Consider the following 17,017-nt stretch of genomic DNA (forward strand, 5'->3'; position numbering starts at 1 on the left):
ATTGAGCAGAAATAATTTCAATGCTTTGAAAATGCAGATCGGCGGGGGCACTTTGTAGTGCAGTGAAAATTAGTCTTGTATGAGTGAGACAATGTTTTGTTACAATCTTAAACTCTCTAATAGTATGGACTTCTGTATCACTAGGGGAAGAGAATTAATGACCTGAGGATTGCAAGAGTTTTCTTGGAAAAGAAAGTTAAAAGTTTCTTGGCATTAGCAATTCTTTTGGTTATGTTAGTAGTATTAAAGCAATGCCTATTTCCTTTACGAAGAGAAGCTGGCTGCTTAAGTTAGCTGACAAAAAATAGTCTGTGCTTTGATAGTATTTAAATTTCTGCTAGATCTGTTAAGAAATTGGTGTTGTTTCTTGATAATTGTACTAATTCTGGTTTTGTTTTGGTTTGGTTTTTTTTCAGAATTTACATGTTTGACAGCAGAAGTTGGCTTTCTACTGTAGTGAGAGAAAATGTAAGTAGAGAAATAAGGTAATTTTTTTTTTCTAGTTCTTGAGAAACTCATACTATTTTTAAAATGTGGCCAACTTCAGGTTTTTAGCTGTTAATCTGTGCAAGCCTAAAGTACCTGTTTCCTACTTAGCATGTGTATTCTTATGTCAACAGGAAGGATTTTAAAATGGTCAGGAAGCCTGCTAAATAATAGATGTCAGTGCCTGCCGCCTTTCAGAAATGGAACTGGCAAAGCAGAGGGAGACCATAGATGAAACTGTTTCATCTCAGTGGGGCAGGGAACTGTAATAAATAAAATTATGAGAATAGTTATTCTTTCATGAATGAAAAATTACTTATCCGCCACATTTGACAGAAGGCGGCCAAATTTCTTTAGAGCAAAGTGGCTCCTGTCAGAATGTTCTTTTCAATGTGTCAGTATTATTTAAACAGAATCTAAAAGTTTCAGAGTTTATATTCTGTGTAATTGTAATTATTACTGATATTCGTGGAACAGTGAAACCTTCATTACCTTCCAAACTATAACTTCAATTGTTTTTGCTTCTCTTGAAGCCCTTCATTCTGTGAAGAATGTTACTAGTTAGCCATGTGTTGTGTAGAAAGTATTTGCTCAGTTAAATCTGTTACTTTCAGTTACTAGATATTTACTTGTTTTTTAAAAAGCCAGCAGCAAGCTAGCCCCCTATCTCTTTCTCTAAACCTGTATTCTGAGGTGTTGTTCTCTAATTAGTTACCTTGGTCAACCCTAGACACCTCCAGTGTTCTTCTTTGGAGGAGCAGAAACTGAACACAGTGTTCCCAGTGTAGACAAACCACTGCTTTTACTCAGTGGCATTATGATATTTTCAGTATTTTCTGTCCTATTTTCTATATAACCTTCTTTCTTTTTTAACTGGTGCTGGGTATTAAGCCAATGTCTTTGAGCTACTCAGTGCATGTTGTACAGTGTTTTTTTCCCCTTGAAATTAAGTTTGTATCACAGAAGCTTGTGTGATTCTGTACATTTCTTATGTTGTGTTCCTGTATACCTTTTCTATGATTTCTAACTTCTAAAATTATCTATACTTTTTTTTTGTGATCACCATATGTGGAGATGTGTGTACTTCAGGATCAGAAGGCACTCCTGAATTTTTTTGTCTTCTATTTTGCATGATGTAAATGGGAGAGAGCACACCTCAAATTTGTTCCACAAGCAATTCTGATCTTACTGTGTTTTCTATTGAATAAAAGTCAAATAGGAATCAATATATACTTCAGATTAAATAACAAAAAAAACCTCTCAACTTTTCAAAGCCAATATGATGTCAAAACATTGGAACTAATGGTGGATTGTGTATAATTCCTTTGTCATTGTGAAAATGTACAAGCTGCTGTGCATGTTGCTAATAGGATTTATGGTATCTACTAGATTAGTACAGCTTCATTTAATCAGATGACCTGCTATGAGACTGTCTGGTAGGCATAACATGAACTCATTATTAGGGCTGTAAAGTTGTGGCTCTGTTTTTGCAAATGATGTGTTTTGCTTTTCTTCTGGCTGTTTCGTACACACAGGACTGATGAGTATTAGCAGGAAAGATGTTGAGGGAATAAATACCAGACGGGCTGTTGGTTTGGGAGAAAGGTGATTTGGATAACCTTCTTATGAAATTACTGTACTTAGGTAGTACTCTAACAATATAAATTTAAACCCTCTGTGTTACCAGACTTTGCATCAACAAAGGCTTGGTAGGATTACTTTACTTGTTCGTAGTAGTAATGTGTAGTAAAAACACCTTGTAGCAAACGAAGTTTGGCCATCAAGGGATAGAAATTCTAAATATTTGACTTAATGATAACTGTGATTTCAAATGTGTGTTCTCTCCTTTTAATCTGTAGAGATTATTCACAGGATAGGCTGTTTATGAGAGGGTGGAAGACTCCATTCTTTTTTTTATTCTTTTTTTTTATAGGAATGGTATGGGAAAATGAAATAAGTGTTTAGTAAGAATTGCCTTATTGCTGTTACCAGGTATCTTTAAAGAGGAATCGTATTTAACCCAAGAATATATGTTTGGATGAGTTGTATTCAAGTCTTCCTATTTCTCTTATAATGTAGGCAAGCATCAGTCTACATATAAATGTGATGGTATTACTGATACCTTGGTTTCAGTAACTGGACTTAATTGGATAAGCAGCTTGAGCTCTGGAAAGGACATTAAAGTTGTAACAGTGAAATGAGTGAATTTGAGGTCTTCCTCAGCCTCTGAATTGTTCTGTCGCTGTTTTCTGAGTAGTGAACACTACCTTTAAATTAGAATTATTACACTGGGATCCTAAGTGTATCTCCATTTGCAGAAAGTATGTGGAAGTTTTGTAGATTTCATAAGGCTTTATAATCAGTTCAAAGATTCTGTGCAGAGTTGTTCAACAGATAATTGACTGCCTGGACATACATAACTTTCCTCATACATAGGAATATAGCTGATATAGCTTACAGAAAAACAAACCCAGAAGTTGTTATTTTGAGATGAGTGACATGACAAATCCTTTTGACATAGCTGAATTGTGAAGTTTTATTATATATGGAAAGTTAACAAATTAGGTGAAGTCAATACTTGATTTTATGTGGGGAATAGAGGAACAAAGCGACTCTTCTGTAGGTAACTTGTAAGAAGAGCTTAGATGCTTGGGGTCATCTGGAATAGTGAAGAATAGTAAGCTACCTTGCAAGTATGCATATTGTTGTCCCTGGCAAGAAGAGAATTATCTACAAGATATACTTGTCAACAAGATTAGGGAGAATTAGGCTTAGAGCAGACATGCTTAAGCACTTCAGCCTCTGGAAAGGTCTTGAGTGAGTTCAGCAAAGTGAGTGTGTTATTCTTGAGAAGACTGCCTTCAAGAACACAGTAACATATTCAAAAGAAAGTGAGGTAAGCATGAGTTTGGCTTCTACCTATTTCTTCACAGCTATGGTGATAATTTGGAAAAAAGGAGTGTGGAACTTGAGTAGTGACTTTTTTTTTTTTTTGCATGCAGTTTGCTTGATTTAGAAATTTAGTAACTTCTTCCAAAATCCCAGAAATAGAAGCATCATCCATATCAAGCTTACAGTTTCTCCTAGAAACCTTATTTTAAAATGGGGTTAAATGCCTTTAGAACATGCTGAGAAACAAAAATATATTATTTAATGATATTCAGTTGTGCTAGTTTGCAGTGAGCATAGATCACATATTAAACAGTCTCTGCTTGTTACTTTTGTCTGTAATATGAATAAATCTGTATGAAAATTTCCCAGGTATCAAGAGTGAGAGTAGATAAAAATATTTTTCTCATACATTTTCCTGATCTTATCTGTTCTTGCTCTTTTAAAGATTTTTTCTTTTTAAATGCTAGGTGCTAGTAACTTCTGCTGCTATATGTACAGTATAGCTGAAAAGTACACAAGAGGATGGAACCCTCTTTTTTTCCCCCATGATCATTGTTTCTGCCATAAATATAATTGCCTAAGACTTAGTGTAAAAGAAATAGAGCAATAGCCAAGTTGGTTGGCTGGTTGTCCCATAACTTCTACAGTCTGCTTCAGAGAACTTACTGTGTTTTAATGCCCTTGGCTTCATTAGGATTTTCGTTTCCTGAGTGTTAGTGAGTTCAGTCATGTTGGCAGGAGTTAGAACTTCCTGTTGATGTTGAAACAACAGAGACTACAAAGGGAATGTGGAAATCTGGTTTAAACAATTCCTATGGATGCTGTCAGAATTGCAGTTAGAGTTTGGAGTTGCTTGGAATGCATAGGGGCTAACTTGTAACTCTAAAAGTGTATCTAACTTCAAGATATGAACTTACCATATGAATATATTACAGATAGGAAAGACATCAAGTGTTGTATGCATTCAGCTACTAATTGTCATGCAGCTAATATTGAAACATGAGTCCTACCTAGCAAGTTACTGAAGGTCAAGATCCATAGAAGCTGCTTTAACAATAGTAGTTAAGTTCCTTGAACTCCTTGTTGCCTGTGATAATGGAGACAGTATCTTGCATGTAGGTGTAAAGGTTTCTGTAGTGTTGGTAAACCATTTTAAAGTTGTTCATTAAAAGGAGGCTTTCCTTAAAACATTAGTGAGTGACTGTCTTGATGTGGAATTCACAAATAAAGCATTTTAGGAGCTTACCTGGGTAGTAGCTAGGGCAGGTTATGTACATGTATGTCTGACTAACCGTATGATAAAGTGCATTTATGAAATGACTCTGAAGGTTAGGTTCTGTTAGTATGATTAGTTAATTCTTACAGATTGTGGAGGAGTTTGGGTTGTTCTGCCCCTGCATAAAGCGGGACTTGGAAGAGAATGGGAAGCGAAGTGCTGAGGCAGAGTACTGTCCTGAAGTTGATGTGAGAGTTTCTTCTGTAACAGAAGTATACATATAGTTACTGTGCTAGGCCTTTCAAAGTGTAATGGAGGTTTTAGCTGTGTGAAGACAGATGCATACATGCTAGTTAGGCTATAATATCCCATCAACTGGGGAATGTGACTTGTGTCCCTTCAGCTTCTGATATGGCTGTATCAATGTCACTGCTTCTGTGTTACTGCAGAAGACACTCGACACTATTAGACTGCTTCATCCGGTTTTGTCATTTGCAGTAATACCTTTCAGTGCATGCTCTATTAAGCAATATGGCACAGGCATGAAATAAACTTGTATGATTTGTTTTAAACTCAGTGTATGCAAATAATCCAGAATGAACCTGTGGGGTTCAGTTTCTGTGAAGTGAACTTTCTCAATATGACTTTTTTCCTAGGATTAGTGTTCATGTCCTTAGGCCTCTTCCTGTTCCATACAAAGAAGTTTTGTTTCATTTAAATGCGAGAGAATTGTATTGCATAGTGCACAAATTCTGGCAGAAACAAATTGGCACTATTTTAAGCTGTGTGTTACAGGAGAATGTATCTGCTTTGACTGACATTAGATTATTCATCCTATTACATTTTTAAATAAAGCTGCATGTAAATCTTCAGTGTAGTTACCTGTAACTGCAGCTGGACTTCTGGTGTCCTGAATCTTTATCTTAATCCTGTCATTTAGTTGCTGTGACCTTGAGGTGAACGCTTAAGTTTTGGATTGTAATTTCTTTCTCTGAAATAGGAATGATACCATCTCTAAATTCTTTGTACTCTGCCTGGAGATGCTGGTATTTGCTTAGTGGGAAACAGGTTTATATATTAACTTAGAGAATGGCAGAAATGGAACTGGATATCAAAAAGGTAAAAGGTCTGAAAATTTGCATTTTATTCTTAAGAAGAGTCTTTAGAGTTTCTTAATTCCTTTATGACAAGAGTAGTGCATACCATTTCACAATGTGTGTGAACTACACAGGAGCTGTAGGCAGCAATGACTGCATGGTAAAAACTGTAGAGACACCCAGCCACACAGTGTTTTGTCTTAAATGTGGAATAAACAAAACATCTTGGGAAACAAAAGAGCATTCAAAAGAAAAGAAGGTGGTTATAGGATAATAAAACACTCTTGATGGGTTTTGTCTTAACTGGATTTTGGACTAAGCTGAACAAGCAATCTTAAAGGGGCTTAAAGATGACCCTGGCACCAGAAGAGAGAAAGGAGACACCTAGTTTCACAATGAAGTGAAAGGGCTTTGAAGGTTGTGTGAATGGATGTTTTGAGAGAGAAGCTAACTAAAATTCCTTTTCTAAAATGCTTTGGGTTTCAGAGGCAAATTTGTAAATGGTAATATGACAAGATCTGACATCTGTTTCTTGAGGTCCTTGGTTTGGAATACTAGCTACCACGAAGAGCTGTGAGATAAGTCTGGTTATGTGGGATTGCAATATTTAGGGAATGTTAATCTTTTGAAACTTATTTTCTTTCGATGGTGATTTTTGCTCTACTGCTTTCATTTGCCTTCACCATATGTGCTCTGTTACTGTGACTGGATAAAAATTTGGAAATTACCCTCATCTTTCTCCTTGGGAAGGGCTTTAGGGGAAAAAACAAACCCTGCATGCTTGCAAAGATAAATAAGCTGATTAAATCTTAACAGAATAATATGTAAAGCTGCTAGCAAAGCATTTGCTTTATTTAATAGTAAACGGTCAATTCTGGCTAATAAAATGTTCTAAAAACACACTACCAGTGTTTGTTTATAAAGTCCAGGTGCTCTATGTAACATTCGAAAATGGAACCAATTGTCTTGTTCTGCAATAAAAGATAAACTTCATCAGCACATTTCTTCAGCATCTTATATTGGTATCAAGCTGCAGAGACTTTAAAACAAAAGGTTTAAGAACAGCTGAGTTTTAGGTATGGAATGCTAGTGAAAATGCCAACAATATCTTTCTGTAACAGCGACTTAAAGATAAGTTGTATGCTTGATGGAAAATATCTATATGGTTATTTTATTGGAAACCAGTCTAATAGTTGGGGAACTCTATAGGCAATAGTCGAGGGTGTTCAGTGATAATTATATTTTATTGAGCCTCTATCTTGCTGGCTCCAGAGTACAGCAGACAGGGGGATATATGTTAGTAGTTGGTGCTTCCTGATGCTAGGAAAATAGTCTTAGAGGGGGAAAATGTCTGTTGGCAGCAGTTTCTCAAACTCCTCCTCATACCTAACGTTCAAAAAATACTAGTTTTAATCTGACAACATGTTAATGTTAGAATCCGTTCTGGAAATCTCAGGGAGACAATTCAGCAATTAACAAGTAAAATCTTGAACATTTGTGAGTGATCTCCTTTTATCCAGATATCAGAACAACATTTCTAATAATCCCTGTGTAACAGATAGCATTCCTAATAGGTCTTTTTACAGCATTTTGCAAGTGCTTGTGTCAGTCTGTAAATATTTAATGTGCTTATTCTTTGATAGGAGGGTTGCTTACTCTATTCTTAAGACCTACAGGGAAGTTCTGATTTTCATGTCTAACGTTGGTGTTGTCTGTTGGTTCACTCTTTGGAAATTTAATTTTATACAAAAGTGAATCAGAAAAAACACTAATGGAAAAAAAAAATGCAAAAAAAAGAGGCCCGGGGGAAAGGAATAAGTCCAAATTATATTTTATTTACTGTGGCTGGAAAAAGCTAAGCACCTTATTCTGAAGAGATTCCAGAGAAATATTTTTACCTGTATTCCAGTACTTATAAACCAATCTGCCTTTTTTTCAAGTGCTGTTTGAGATGGTTGAAAGGACTTGTCTACTCTAGTAATTTCAAGCTATGACTTGTACTAATTCTCATTATTATCACCTGTCTTTCAGATTTCTGGTTGTTTCAGAGGTGGCAGTGAAGCACACCTTTAGCACAGGAAAATGAGTGAGCTTGACCAGTTACGCCAGGAGGCTGAGCAACTGAAAAACCAAATCAGAGTATGTATTGTATCAATAGATCTTGAAGCCACAGTACAGATGGATGGTCATTTGTGCTTCTTGAGGAGAACAGAGATGGACAGAAATGATGCATTAAGTTAAATGTTTCCACAATGTCAAAGTTAATGTCGTGGATATTTAGAAAGGGCAAACACATGTAACTGCTTTAGGAAATTACTTTTTGGTCTTTAATATTGCTTAGAAAATAATAGTTACACAAATAATGAACAAAACAGATTAGATCAAAATGAATATTTACTGAAGTTTTTCTGAGTCAGCCCATAACCAATGTTAAGCAACCTCCTGCTTAAAATAAGTTCAGCTATAAGGTTATTCAGGGCTTTGTCCAGTTAGGTCTTGAAAACCTCCAAGGATGGAGACTGCACAGCCTGTCTGACCAAGCAGTTCCATTGCTTGACTGTGTTCATGGTTAAAATTGTGTTACCTTTCTCTCAAAAGAAGAAGAAAACTTCGAAGTTAAACGCTCGATATGCTCAATGTGTTTTGACAGCAGACAGCATATTATGTTCATGCTGCAGTTAGGATGAGTCCTCTCTGGATGACAAGCAGAAATGCTTTCTGAACCTTGTTTTGAGGGTGCTTGATCAACTTGACAAAACAGAGATAGAGTATAAAGAAATGTACAGAACTTCTTCCGATTTCTCCTTCTTCTGTTGCAGGATGCTAGGAAAGCATGTGCAGATGCCACCCTGGCTCAGGTAAGCATTTAAGAGTTTAACATGAATTATGAAAATTTGCCTCCTTTACAATAAGAAAATATAGTGTAAGAAGGTAAGTGCAAGTGAATCGGGTTTGCCTCCTTTATCAGTTTTTTATTTTGCCTTTAGGTGGTTTCTTCCAGAAATAAGTACATTGTTTATGTTTGTCCAGTTTCTGAGAGTGGTAGCCTTGAGCAGTAGTTTCTTAAAGAAGTGGCTCAGGGCACACCTCTGCTGCTCAACGGAGAATAATGCAGGGGAGCTCCAGTGTCCTGCTACGGATGTGGTAGTAGTACAGTTGTGTTACCATGATAATCTGAACCATAAGACCTGCTGAGGTTAACCTACTTACTAATTTCCACACAATACTGCACTTATGTTTGAACTGCTTCTGAACCTGAACTAATACCTTTGCATCTTGCTGTACTGTCACATTTTGATCCTATTGGCTTGGCTTCAGTCAACATTAACTTGTGGAAAGGGAAATCTGTACTCTGTAGTACATCTCATGGACATATGGTGGGGTTTTTTCCTAGAAATCTGGTAGGAATTTAGACTGAAACAGATTATTATGGCATTGGAAGAGGTGGCAAGCCTTTGCTTTTTTTTTTTTTCCTGGATATATTATGAATCAATTGACTCTTGTCACCTACTTCAGTCCTTTTGCTTGAATGTTGACTATTAATCCTGTGTGTCTGATTTAAGATAGTTGGTACAGAAGTGATTGATATCAGTTTATTAATTTAAAATGTCACTAAAATATCAAGTAATAAAGGTAATACCAACACTTATTTGAGTGTACATATCTTGTGGTTTCATTTTGTGTGAGGCACAATGTTAAATATTTTCCAGGGTGAAAGTATGAAAAAAAGAGGGGGGAGAGGAAAAAAAGCTTCAGTATTAGTTATTACAAGAGATGTCCACCATGAAAGGAGTTTTATGTCAAGGAAATATTCTTACCTGTTCATCTGAGACCTGACTCCTAAGCCGTGTTGATAGCCTTTGAAAAGAAGCAGAGATCTTTACTCAAATATACTTGCTGAAGAATTTTGTAACATGGAGACATGAGAAGTATGCAGACATTATCCATAAAATAAACTTACAAACTCTTGGATTTGTTGTGGTGTGTACTACTTACAGTACTGGAAGTGTTTTGTGCTGTTTTCTGGGTTTTTTTTGAACTGGTACTTCTCTCCAGACTGGAGGACTTACATTAAATTTGACTGTGTAAGGACAGCTAAACTGAGGATTGCTTCCTCACTTTGCTATTCACTTATTGCAGAGACTACTTTTATCTTAAAGAGGTTAAATAAATCAGGTATACTATGAATTTAATAATCCTGTACTTGGAAGGGAAGGCCTTTTGGATGCGAAAGCAAGTAATCCTTTAAAAGTGGAGACATGTTTAAAGCCTGATATACCTCCCCACACCCACCCTTCTGAAAAAAAAAGTTAGTCTACCACATTTAGCTATACATAAGTAGAAAACCCAGATCAAAGGTCTGAAATCCTAGAAGTCGAAGAAGATATGACCTAAGCAAACTAATTTCTGAGAGCCTTTATAAAGACGATGGAGAGGCTGCTTTCTTCATTTGATAGAGATGTACTACATAAAATGATGTAACTTTTGATTAGGTAGTTTTTTAAAACTCAGTCAGTATTAAAAATGTGGGAATTTGGTCTTCATTGGAATGCTCATTTAGACGTAGTTGTGTATGATGTGTTACTTTTGGAACTATAAAGTGGAAAATTCAGTATGTGATGCCATTCCTATTTCAGATCACAGCCAATATTGACCCAGTGGGGAGAATTCAAATGCGCACTAGAAGAACACTCCGGGGACACCTGGCTAAAATTTATGCAATGCACTGGGGGACTGATTCCAGGTGGGTGCTAGTGATACAAAATCGAATCACATGGCTTCACTGTTCTTTGGAAAGTTGAGTGCACAAGACTGTTATTTTTCCTGTTCCTACCACTAGGAACTACTAATTCCAAGAGAACTCAGACAACCAAGAGGATTCAGAAACACTTAATATCACTTTTTACCTCCTAATGTCCCTGCTTTTGTCATCCAAATCTAAATTTGGTGCCAAAATACCAGTCTTCATCTACTTGCCTGAAAGATATAGTTATGGTTCCAAATGAATTCTGAGGAACTGTGAAGATAGATTTCATTATCAGTTGTCTTTTTTCTTTAAGTGCTTCCTCTTAACTACAGATGTTTGGTTAGAAAGAAACTAAATGATACTGGTATCAGCTACTTTTGTTCTCTTCTCTTTACAAGAATTTTAAGGCGCACTAATGGCAGCAAATTTTTAAACTTAAGTTACAAGAATATTTTGCTGCTTCCTTTCAGGAACAGATAAAAAAAAAATCCCCTTAGGAATTTTTAAGTTACAACTAAGGAGTTTGTAAGTTACAGCTAGTCTCTTTCTACTCAATAGAGATTTTTTTAAGGAAGCTTAATGTTGTTAAAGTTACTCTCTTACAAAATTTCTGTAAACAAGCTGTGCCTTATGAAAAAACTGCATGAACTCTTGTGTGTATGCATCCAGTAAATACACTAAAGCAAAATAGCCAAGTGCTTAACAAAGAAGACAGTATGCATCATGAAGATGAATAGTAATTCATGATGTGTTATACTTTTAGTTTCTGAATTGCGTAGTACTTAAAAATCAGAACGAACACAATTGTTACTTTGAGTTAAACTTTAGTGTTTTGCACCTCAGTTTTTATGCCTGTGAAAGAAGCTAATTTCTCACAGGTATGTAGAATTCATTGCTTCAGGCATCTCTTTGGCATATGGCTTATTTAAAAGATGGGGATTTGATTTCTTTTTTGGCGAAAGTGTTTCAAGACAGCTCTAAAATACAACCTAGAGCAAAAATAATTAATGCAGAGAGACTGGAGTACTTCGATGATGGCACTGTATTTTTCAAGTTGGAAATGGTCAGATGAAGATGCACAGAACAAATTTGAATACCATATTGGAGTACTTTATCCAAAATGACTTGTAAAATGCAGAGACAATGCAAATTCTTCATGTCATTGTAGCTGATCTATCTTTAAGCACATCAAAAGCAGGTAAGAGAGCTCTGAACAATGTATTAGGTGCATCACATTTCAAACATGATTGCTGGATTGGGGGATTGAGGTGGTGTTGATTTAGAGCAAAAATCTTCCTAATGCCACCCCTTCCATTAGTGATATCTTTGCTGCGTTTCATTTTAATTTCCATTTCATTTCAGTGCTGACATTCATTCAGGGTTTTTGGATGTCTTAGAACTTAAACTCCTGTTTTAAAAACAAGAAAAAGGAAAATGTATTGATAGTGTAGATTCCCAAACTCAATGAGTCTGAAGCCTGCGTGTAGAACACAGAAACGCTGATTCCATGCAAGTTTTCTCCCTCAGGTTTCAAGACGGAGATGTTAGTTAAATGGCTACAGTTTTTCCTGAAGTCAGAATGTGTTAACATGTAGGCGTTCTATCACACATTTCCATAATAGTTAGCACTGAAATTGCGTATTTCCAAAATTGTATTTATAGTGCTAATAACTGAATTGGCTAATGCTACACTGTACTGAAATGGTTTCAAGTACCTTGGCCTTGATAGTGGAGACAAGTGTCATCACAAAGATGTTCTTTCTTGTCTTCCTCCAATGATTGCGTTTACCTTCTGTTTCCTCTCTAGGCTTCTAGTTAGTGCCTCCCAGGATGGCAAACTTATAATTTGGGACAGCTATACTACAAACAAGGTAAGACTAACTGATATGTTGCTATGCAATTCAGCTGTAAATACAAAGGAAGGAAATGTTACCTGTCATGATTTTGGCTGCATTACTTTCATAGTCCAAAGACCAAATTTTGACTTCTCCAAAACAATAAAGTTTGCATTTAAAGAATATAGCAGTGTCTTAAATGCATTGTGTATGGAAATGTGCACCACAAATGGAAAACAATTAAATACTTAATTCTAGAGAATGTTTTGATTTGTTTTGATACCACAGAGAAATTGATCAACAGAGAGCAAGAAGTAATTGGCATGTTGCACCAGAATGGTCATATTTAAGCATAGCCATAATAATTTGTTGTCTGCAGTTAAGTACTGAAAGACCTGACATAATACTGGGTTATCACGTTCTGGCTGCAATCACATGATGCGGTTCAGGATTACTTTTACTTTCATGTTATAGTGATTGGTATTTACTGGTTATGGTTACTGTTATCAGGGCTAGCAACAATTCACATGTTGTCCCTTTGAGTTAGGTGACAGAGCTACTTAAGTCTGTTGTGCACAGGAGTACGGAACTGACTTTATTTCAAATAAGTTTTCCTGACTTAGCTCATCATAGCCTTAAAAACAATTTTGCCAATACTCTTGAGCAAATGGCATGCTACAGAGGAGACAAGCAGAGACAAACAACTGCAGCAGCAACTCCTAAAGCTGGGACTATAGTTGTATCCCAGTTGTGAAACTAATGAATCCATAACTTTACTAAAGAGTAATAATACTGTTTGCATAAAAACCCCACGTCTCCCTTTTTGCCTTCATCCTCCTCCTTTGACGCCAGCCTGCAGGTAAATGTGATCTAAATTACTGTAACAACTGAAAGATAAGACAGTAAAATAATCACTGTATACCATGATTTCCATATTAGTATCTTCAATGAATGCTAATTAATCCATGGCATCATCAAGAGGCAGAAAGCAGCTTTCTTATCTGGGCGGAATGGAATCAGAGGTTCTTACTACACTGGTGAAATTTTTACTAGAATCAGAAATAGAACTCTTCAGCTGCAAAGCATCCTCCTCCCATACGTCTTGGCAGTATTAATTCAGTGAAGTAGCAATTGAGTTAAAACCAGAAAAAAATCCACCACCACCCCACCCTGAAAGAAGTAAAAAAAAACCCCAAAAACAAAAACGCCAAAAAACCAAACCACAAAGCCTCTGGAATTATGGGTAGCAAACAGCTTGGTGTTGAAATAGTATTAAATATGACTAGGTAGTACCCCAAAGCAGTTAATGCAAAAATACTTGAATGATAGTCTGCAGATGTTCTTTTGGCAGTTGCAGCACATGTTGGAAGTAACACAGTTGTCATAAATATGATCTTTTCCTAATGATAAAATAAAATGGCTCAAGGTGAATATTCCAATTAGTTCCTTGGTAGAAGACTTCCAAAAATGAGCTGGTGGGTTTTAGTGCAGGGTATTGTTTTTTAACTGCTGATTGCTGCAGGATCACTGATTACTGTAGCAGCAGAGGAACACACAGTAGCCTTTACTGTTTACTGAAGAAATGCAGGAAGATTGTTAATATTGCAGGAAATCTCACAATGTGTATAAGGATATGATTCCTTAAAAATGTTACGAACAAATTTGAAGGATGAATGCAACGAGTTAACAAGACAAAACAGGTTTAGCTTCAATAATTTTTAAAATAAAGTTCTTTGAGCACAGAATGACAAGGGAACACGGGGTAGTTATTTAAATATGAAGCTTGATTGCTTGCAGTAAGTTTCCAAAGAAGGATTTAAATGGCAATGAAAGTAGTGATTTCCTTACTTGTTCATTCATAGCAAAAGATCTAAGCCTGGAATTGACAGTTTTGCTGACTGTACTTGGAAGTCAATATTTTCCTGAACCTATAATAAACCAATAGTAATCAGGCCACTGAAATGAAATAATTTAGTTTTTACCAAAATTAGTGATTAAATGGTATTCAGGAAAGGCAAATCTGAGGGTTTAGTTATGTCATTATTTGGTCTGATGAGCTATATATGTAAGTTACCCTGAAAATAGTTTGATACTCAAACAGCCAAAGACCTTCCTTTTCACAGTTTTCTTCTTGTCTTTTTCACAAAAAGATGATATTTGCCTGGAGAGACATGTGAAAAACTTCCTGATGGTAAATTATCGAATCAGTTGTTTTGCAGATTAAATACATTAATGTATCCGTTTCAGGTGCATGCTATTCCCCTGCGTTCATCTTGGGTCATGACTTGTGCATATGCTCCTTCTGGAAATTATGTGGCTTGTGGTGGTCTTGATAACATCTGTTCCATTTATAACTTGAAAACTCGTGAAGGGAATGTACGTGTCAGCCGTGAACTAGCTGGTCACACAGGTGAGTATCTGTTTGGAATGATCTAATTTACCTAAGCACCTGGTGAAGAGTTAAAAAAAATTTTTTTTTTTTTAAAATGTAATTTCCTAATTAAAAAGGTGTACTTCACTGTGTACCTGTATTTCTCGGGCAGGACCTTAGGTGCATACTGCCTGTCTCCTTCCTTTTTAAAGGATGATGCTCTTTGAACAAAAGTAGTTTAATGAGAATATGTTTTAACTTTTCATGAGGCAGCTGCCTTCTGATGGAGGTATTCTTTAGTTGCAGAGGTTTGAGTTCTCGTTGCTTCCTCTTCTGTTTCTCCTTCTCTCCCTTCTCTCCAAAATACAGTAGCTTAATTTTTATGTTCAGTTTCTGTTTCTAAGGTGGACTGTCTTGTGATTGATGAGAAAAAACAGGACTTGTAGGCTTTGCCTGGTGAATTAGAATGTGAACTGTAGCTGCAAAGTTCTCTTAGTGACAGATAAAGCAAAATTCATCTTGTTAGGTAAGAAGGATTGTAGAGACACAGGTGTTAGAGTTTTTTTGAAGCAAGGAAGTCCCTCATGGTGGTTAGAAGCTAGTGTTTTAAGTGTGGGGGATGAGTTAAAAATTTTTCTTTCTGAACAAACCAAGAGACTCAGTGTCGAAAAGTACCCCTAAAAGCAATTTCAGTGGCTGAAGATACCCTGGCTTCCTAAAGAATGTATAGTTAATGGAGATGAGCACCTTATAAGCAGCAGTAGTAACCTAGAAAATGTGAATTGCTTTTGTATGTTGTCTGATAATGGACAGATTGTATTTTTATTTTTTTGTGAATGGGATTGGAAATTTTTCAGAGGAAAGCCCAGTGGGTGGTTTCTTGAACTCCTTTGAAAATTAAGACACTGGCTATTTAGTAGGCAGTTTCGTACCTTGTAAAGTACTGGCATAATGTGGCCTGTCGCCCACATCAGTAGTCTTCCGCATTCTTGCGGAATCAGTAATACCTCCAACAATTTGATAAAGGGAATGGACTGTAATTAGGCATTTCTTCTAAAGCTGCAGCTCTGAAGCTGCATGTTATCTTTATGGTCTCGTTGTTTCCACAAAGAGTGTAGTCCAAAACACAGCAAAATAAAGGTAGATTGCTCTAGAGGCTGTCCGCTTGGCTCCAGAGAAAATATCTAACAGTTCTTTAGAGAAAATGTTAGGTAGTCTCTGTCTTGCTGGTTTTCTGGCTGATAAAGCCTCTAACTATAGGGAGTAAAGAAAATGGTATAAAGACTGTTCATGAAAGGAAGATAAGGTTACTCAGAAATAAGTACACATTAATTAATTTTATGCAGAAAAGGTTAGATGTGAATTAAAGTATACTTAATGCTATTTAATTTTCTTTCAGCTGTTTTTCTTGCAAAGCATGATTTATGTAATTTAGAGGGATTCTGTACCCTCTGGGTGTAGTTAAGGGTATGAAAATGCAGTGTTGATTTGACCTTCAGATAGTGGTTGTCATGTGACCAGTAAAGTGATTTCTAAGAAGGTACTCTTCTTTTTTTTTTTTTCTTTTTTTTTTTTCCCCTCCCACCTGCCCTTCAGGACACAGGGAGAATTGCAATGACGGTTGGACACAGGGAGCTTTGGCTTTCAGTATGTGGCTGTGTGTGTATCAAAATACTGAAAAATACTTTAGCAATAGAAAGAGCATTACTTCTAGGATACTCTAGCTGCTTAATGGTCTTTATGGTTATAAACTGTATAGCTGGGAAGACATGGATTTTTACATAATAGGAGAAGCAGAATTTTGCTGTAAAGCAAGAGACATCAAGGAGTACATTTGACACCTGACCAGTTTGTGTGGACTCTTCTCGAAGGAATAGTTTCAATGAACTGCTTTTCTGTTTCAGAATTGAACAAAGCCTATAGCTGGAAGCCGATGTTTACAGGTTTTCATATTTTGCTGTATTTTGGATTTTCAGAAGATGTTTGTGCTTTGTGAAATAGAGGTGACAGGCAGGACAGACTATTTTTGTAATCAGAGCTGTTACGCTGATAGTTTGGCACGTGGTAATTCAGTACAAAGACGCTTCAGAGCATTCAGATGAAATTCTTTGATGCCACTGTTGGGAAACATCCAATGTATATGCTCTGTTATTTGTACTGACCAGGAATGTAGATTATTTTTTCTCAATAGTTGTATGATACAATTGAGGTCATAAGCATTTGTTGCTCCTGGATGCAGTGACATGCAGATCCACTTTCTAAGAAAGTTTAGTGTGTACAGTGCAGGGTTACCTATACTTCTCTCCAGCTTGGCCAGTGGATTCCACACTTTTGCCTCAATACCTCTATTGTTCTTTTCCCTCCTCCTCCTCC

General features: G+C 36.4%; 1 protein-coding gene across 11 annotated transcripts in view; it reads left to right on the forward strand.

The window, feature by feature from the left end:
• The window catches only part of GNB1 (G protein subunit beta 1), a 46,008-nt gene that overhangs the window by 21,458 nt on the left and 7,533 nt on the right, over window positions 1–17,017 (forward strand). For 7 of the 11 annotated variants that reach the window (XM_075027181.1, XM_075027183.1, XM_075027179.1 and 4 more), the window contains 6 exons: window positions 417–468; window positions 7,723–7,830; window positions 8,511–8,549; window positions 10,329–10,435; window positions 12,246–12,309; window positions 14,521–14,683. In XM_075027181.1, coding sequence (XP_074883282.1) covers window positions 7,774–7,830; window positions 8,511–8,549; window positions 10,329–10,435; window positions 12,246–12,309; window positions 14,521–14,683 — 430 coding nt within the window. In that variant the 5' untranslated portion in view covers window positions 417–468; window positions 7,723–7,773. Of the gene's footprint in view, window positions 1–416; window positions 469–7,722; window positions 7,831–8,510; window positions 8,550–9,401; window positions 9,621–10,328; window positions 10,436–12,245; window positions 12,310–14,520; window positions 14,684–17,017 lie in introns of all 11 variants that reach the window. The other 4 variants (XM_075027188.1, XM_075027190.1, XM_075027189.1 and 1 more) reach the window with 2 other exon arrangements.

Source organism: Buteo buteo, chromosome 5 (genome assembly GCF_964188355.1).
Source record: "Buteo buteo chromosome 5, bButBut1.hap1.1, whole genome shotgun sequence".
In the NCBI taxonomy this organism is placed as follows: Eukaryota; Metazoa; Chordata; class Aves; order Accipitriformes; family Accipitridae; genus Buteo; species Buteo buteo.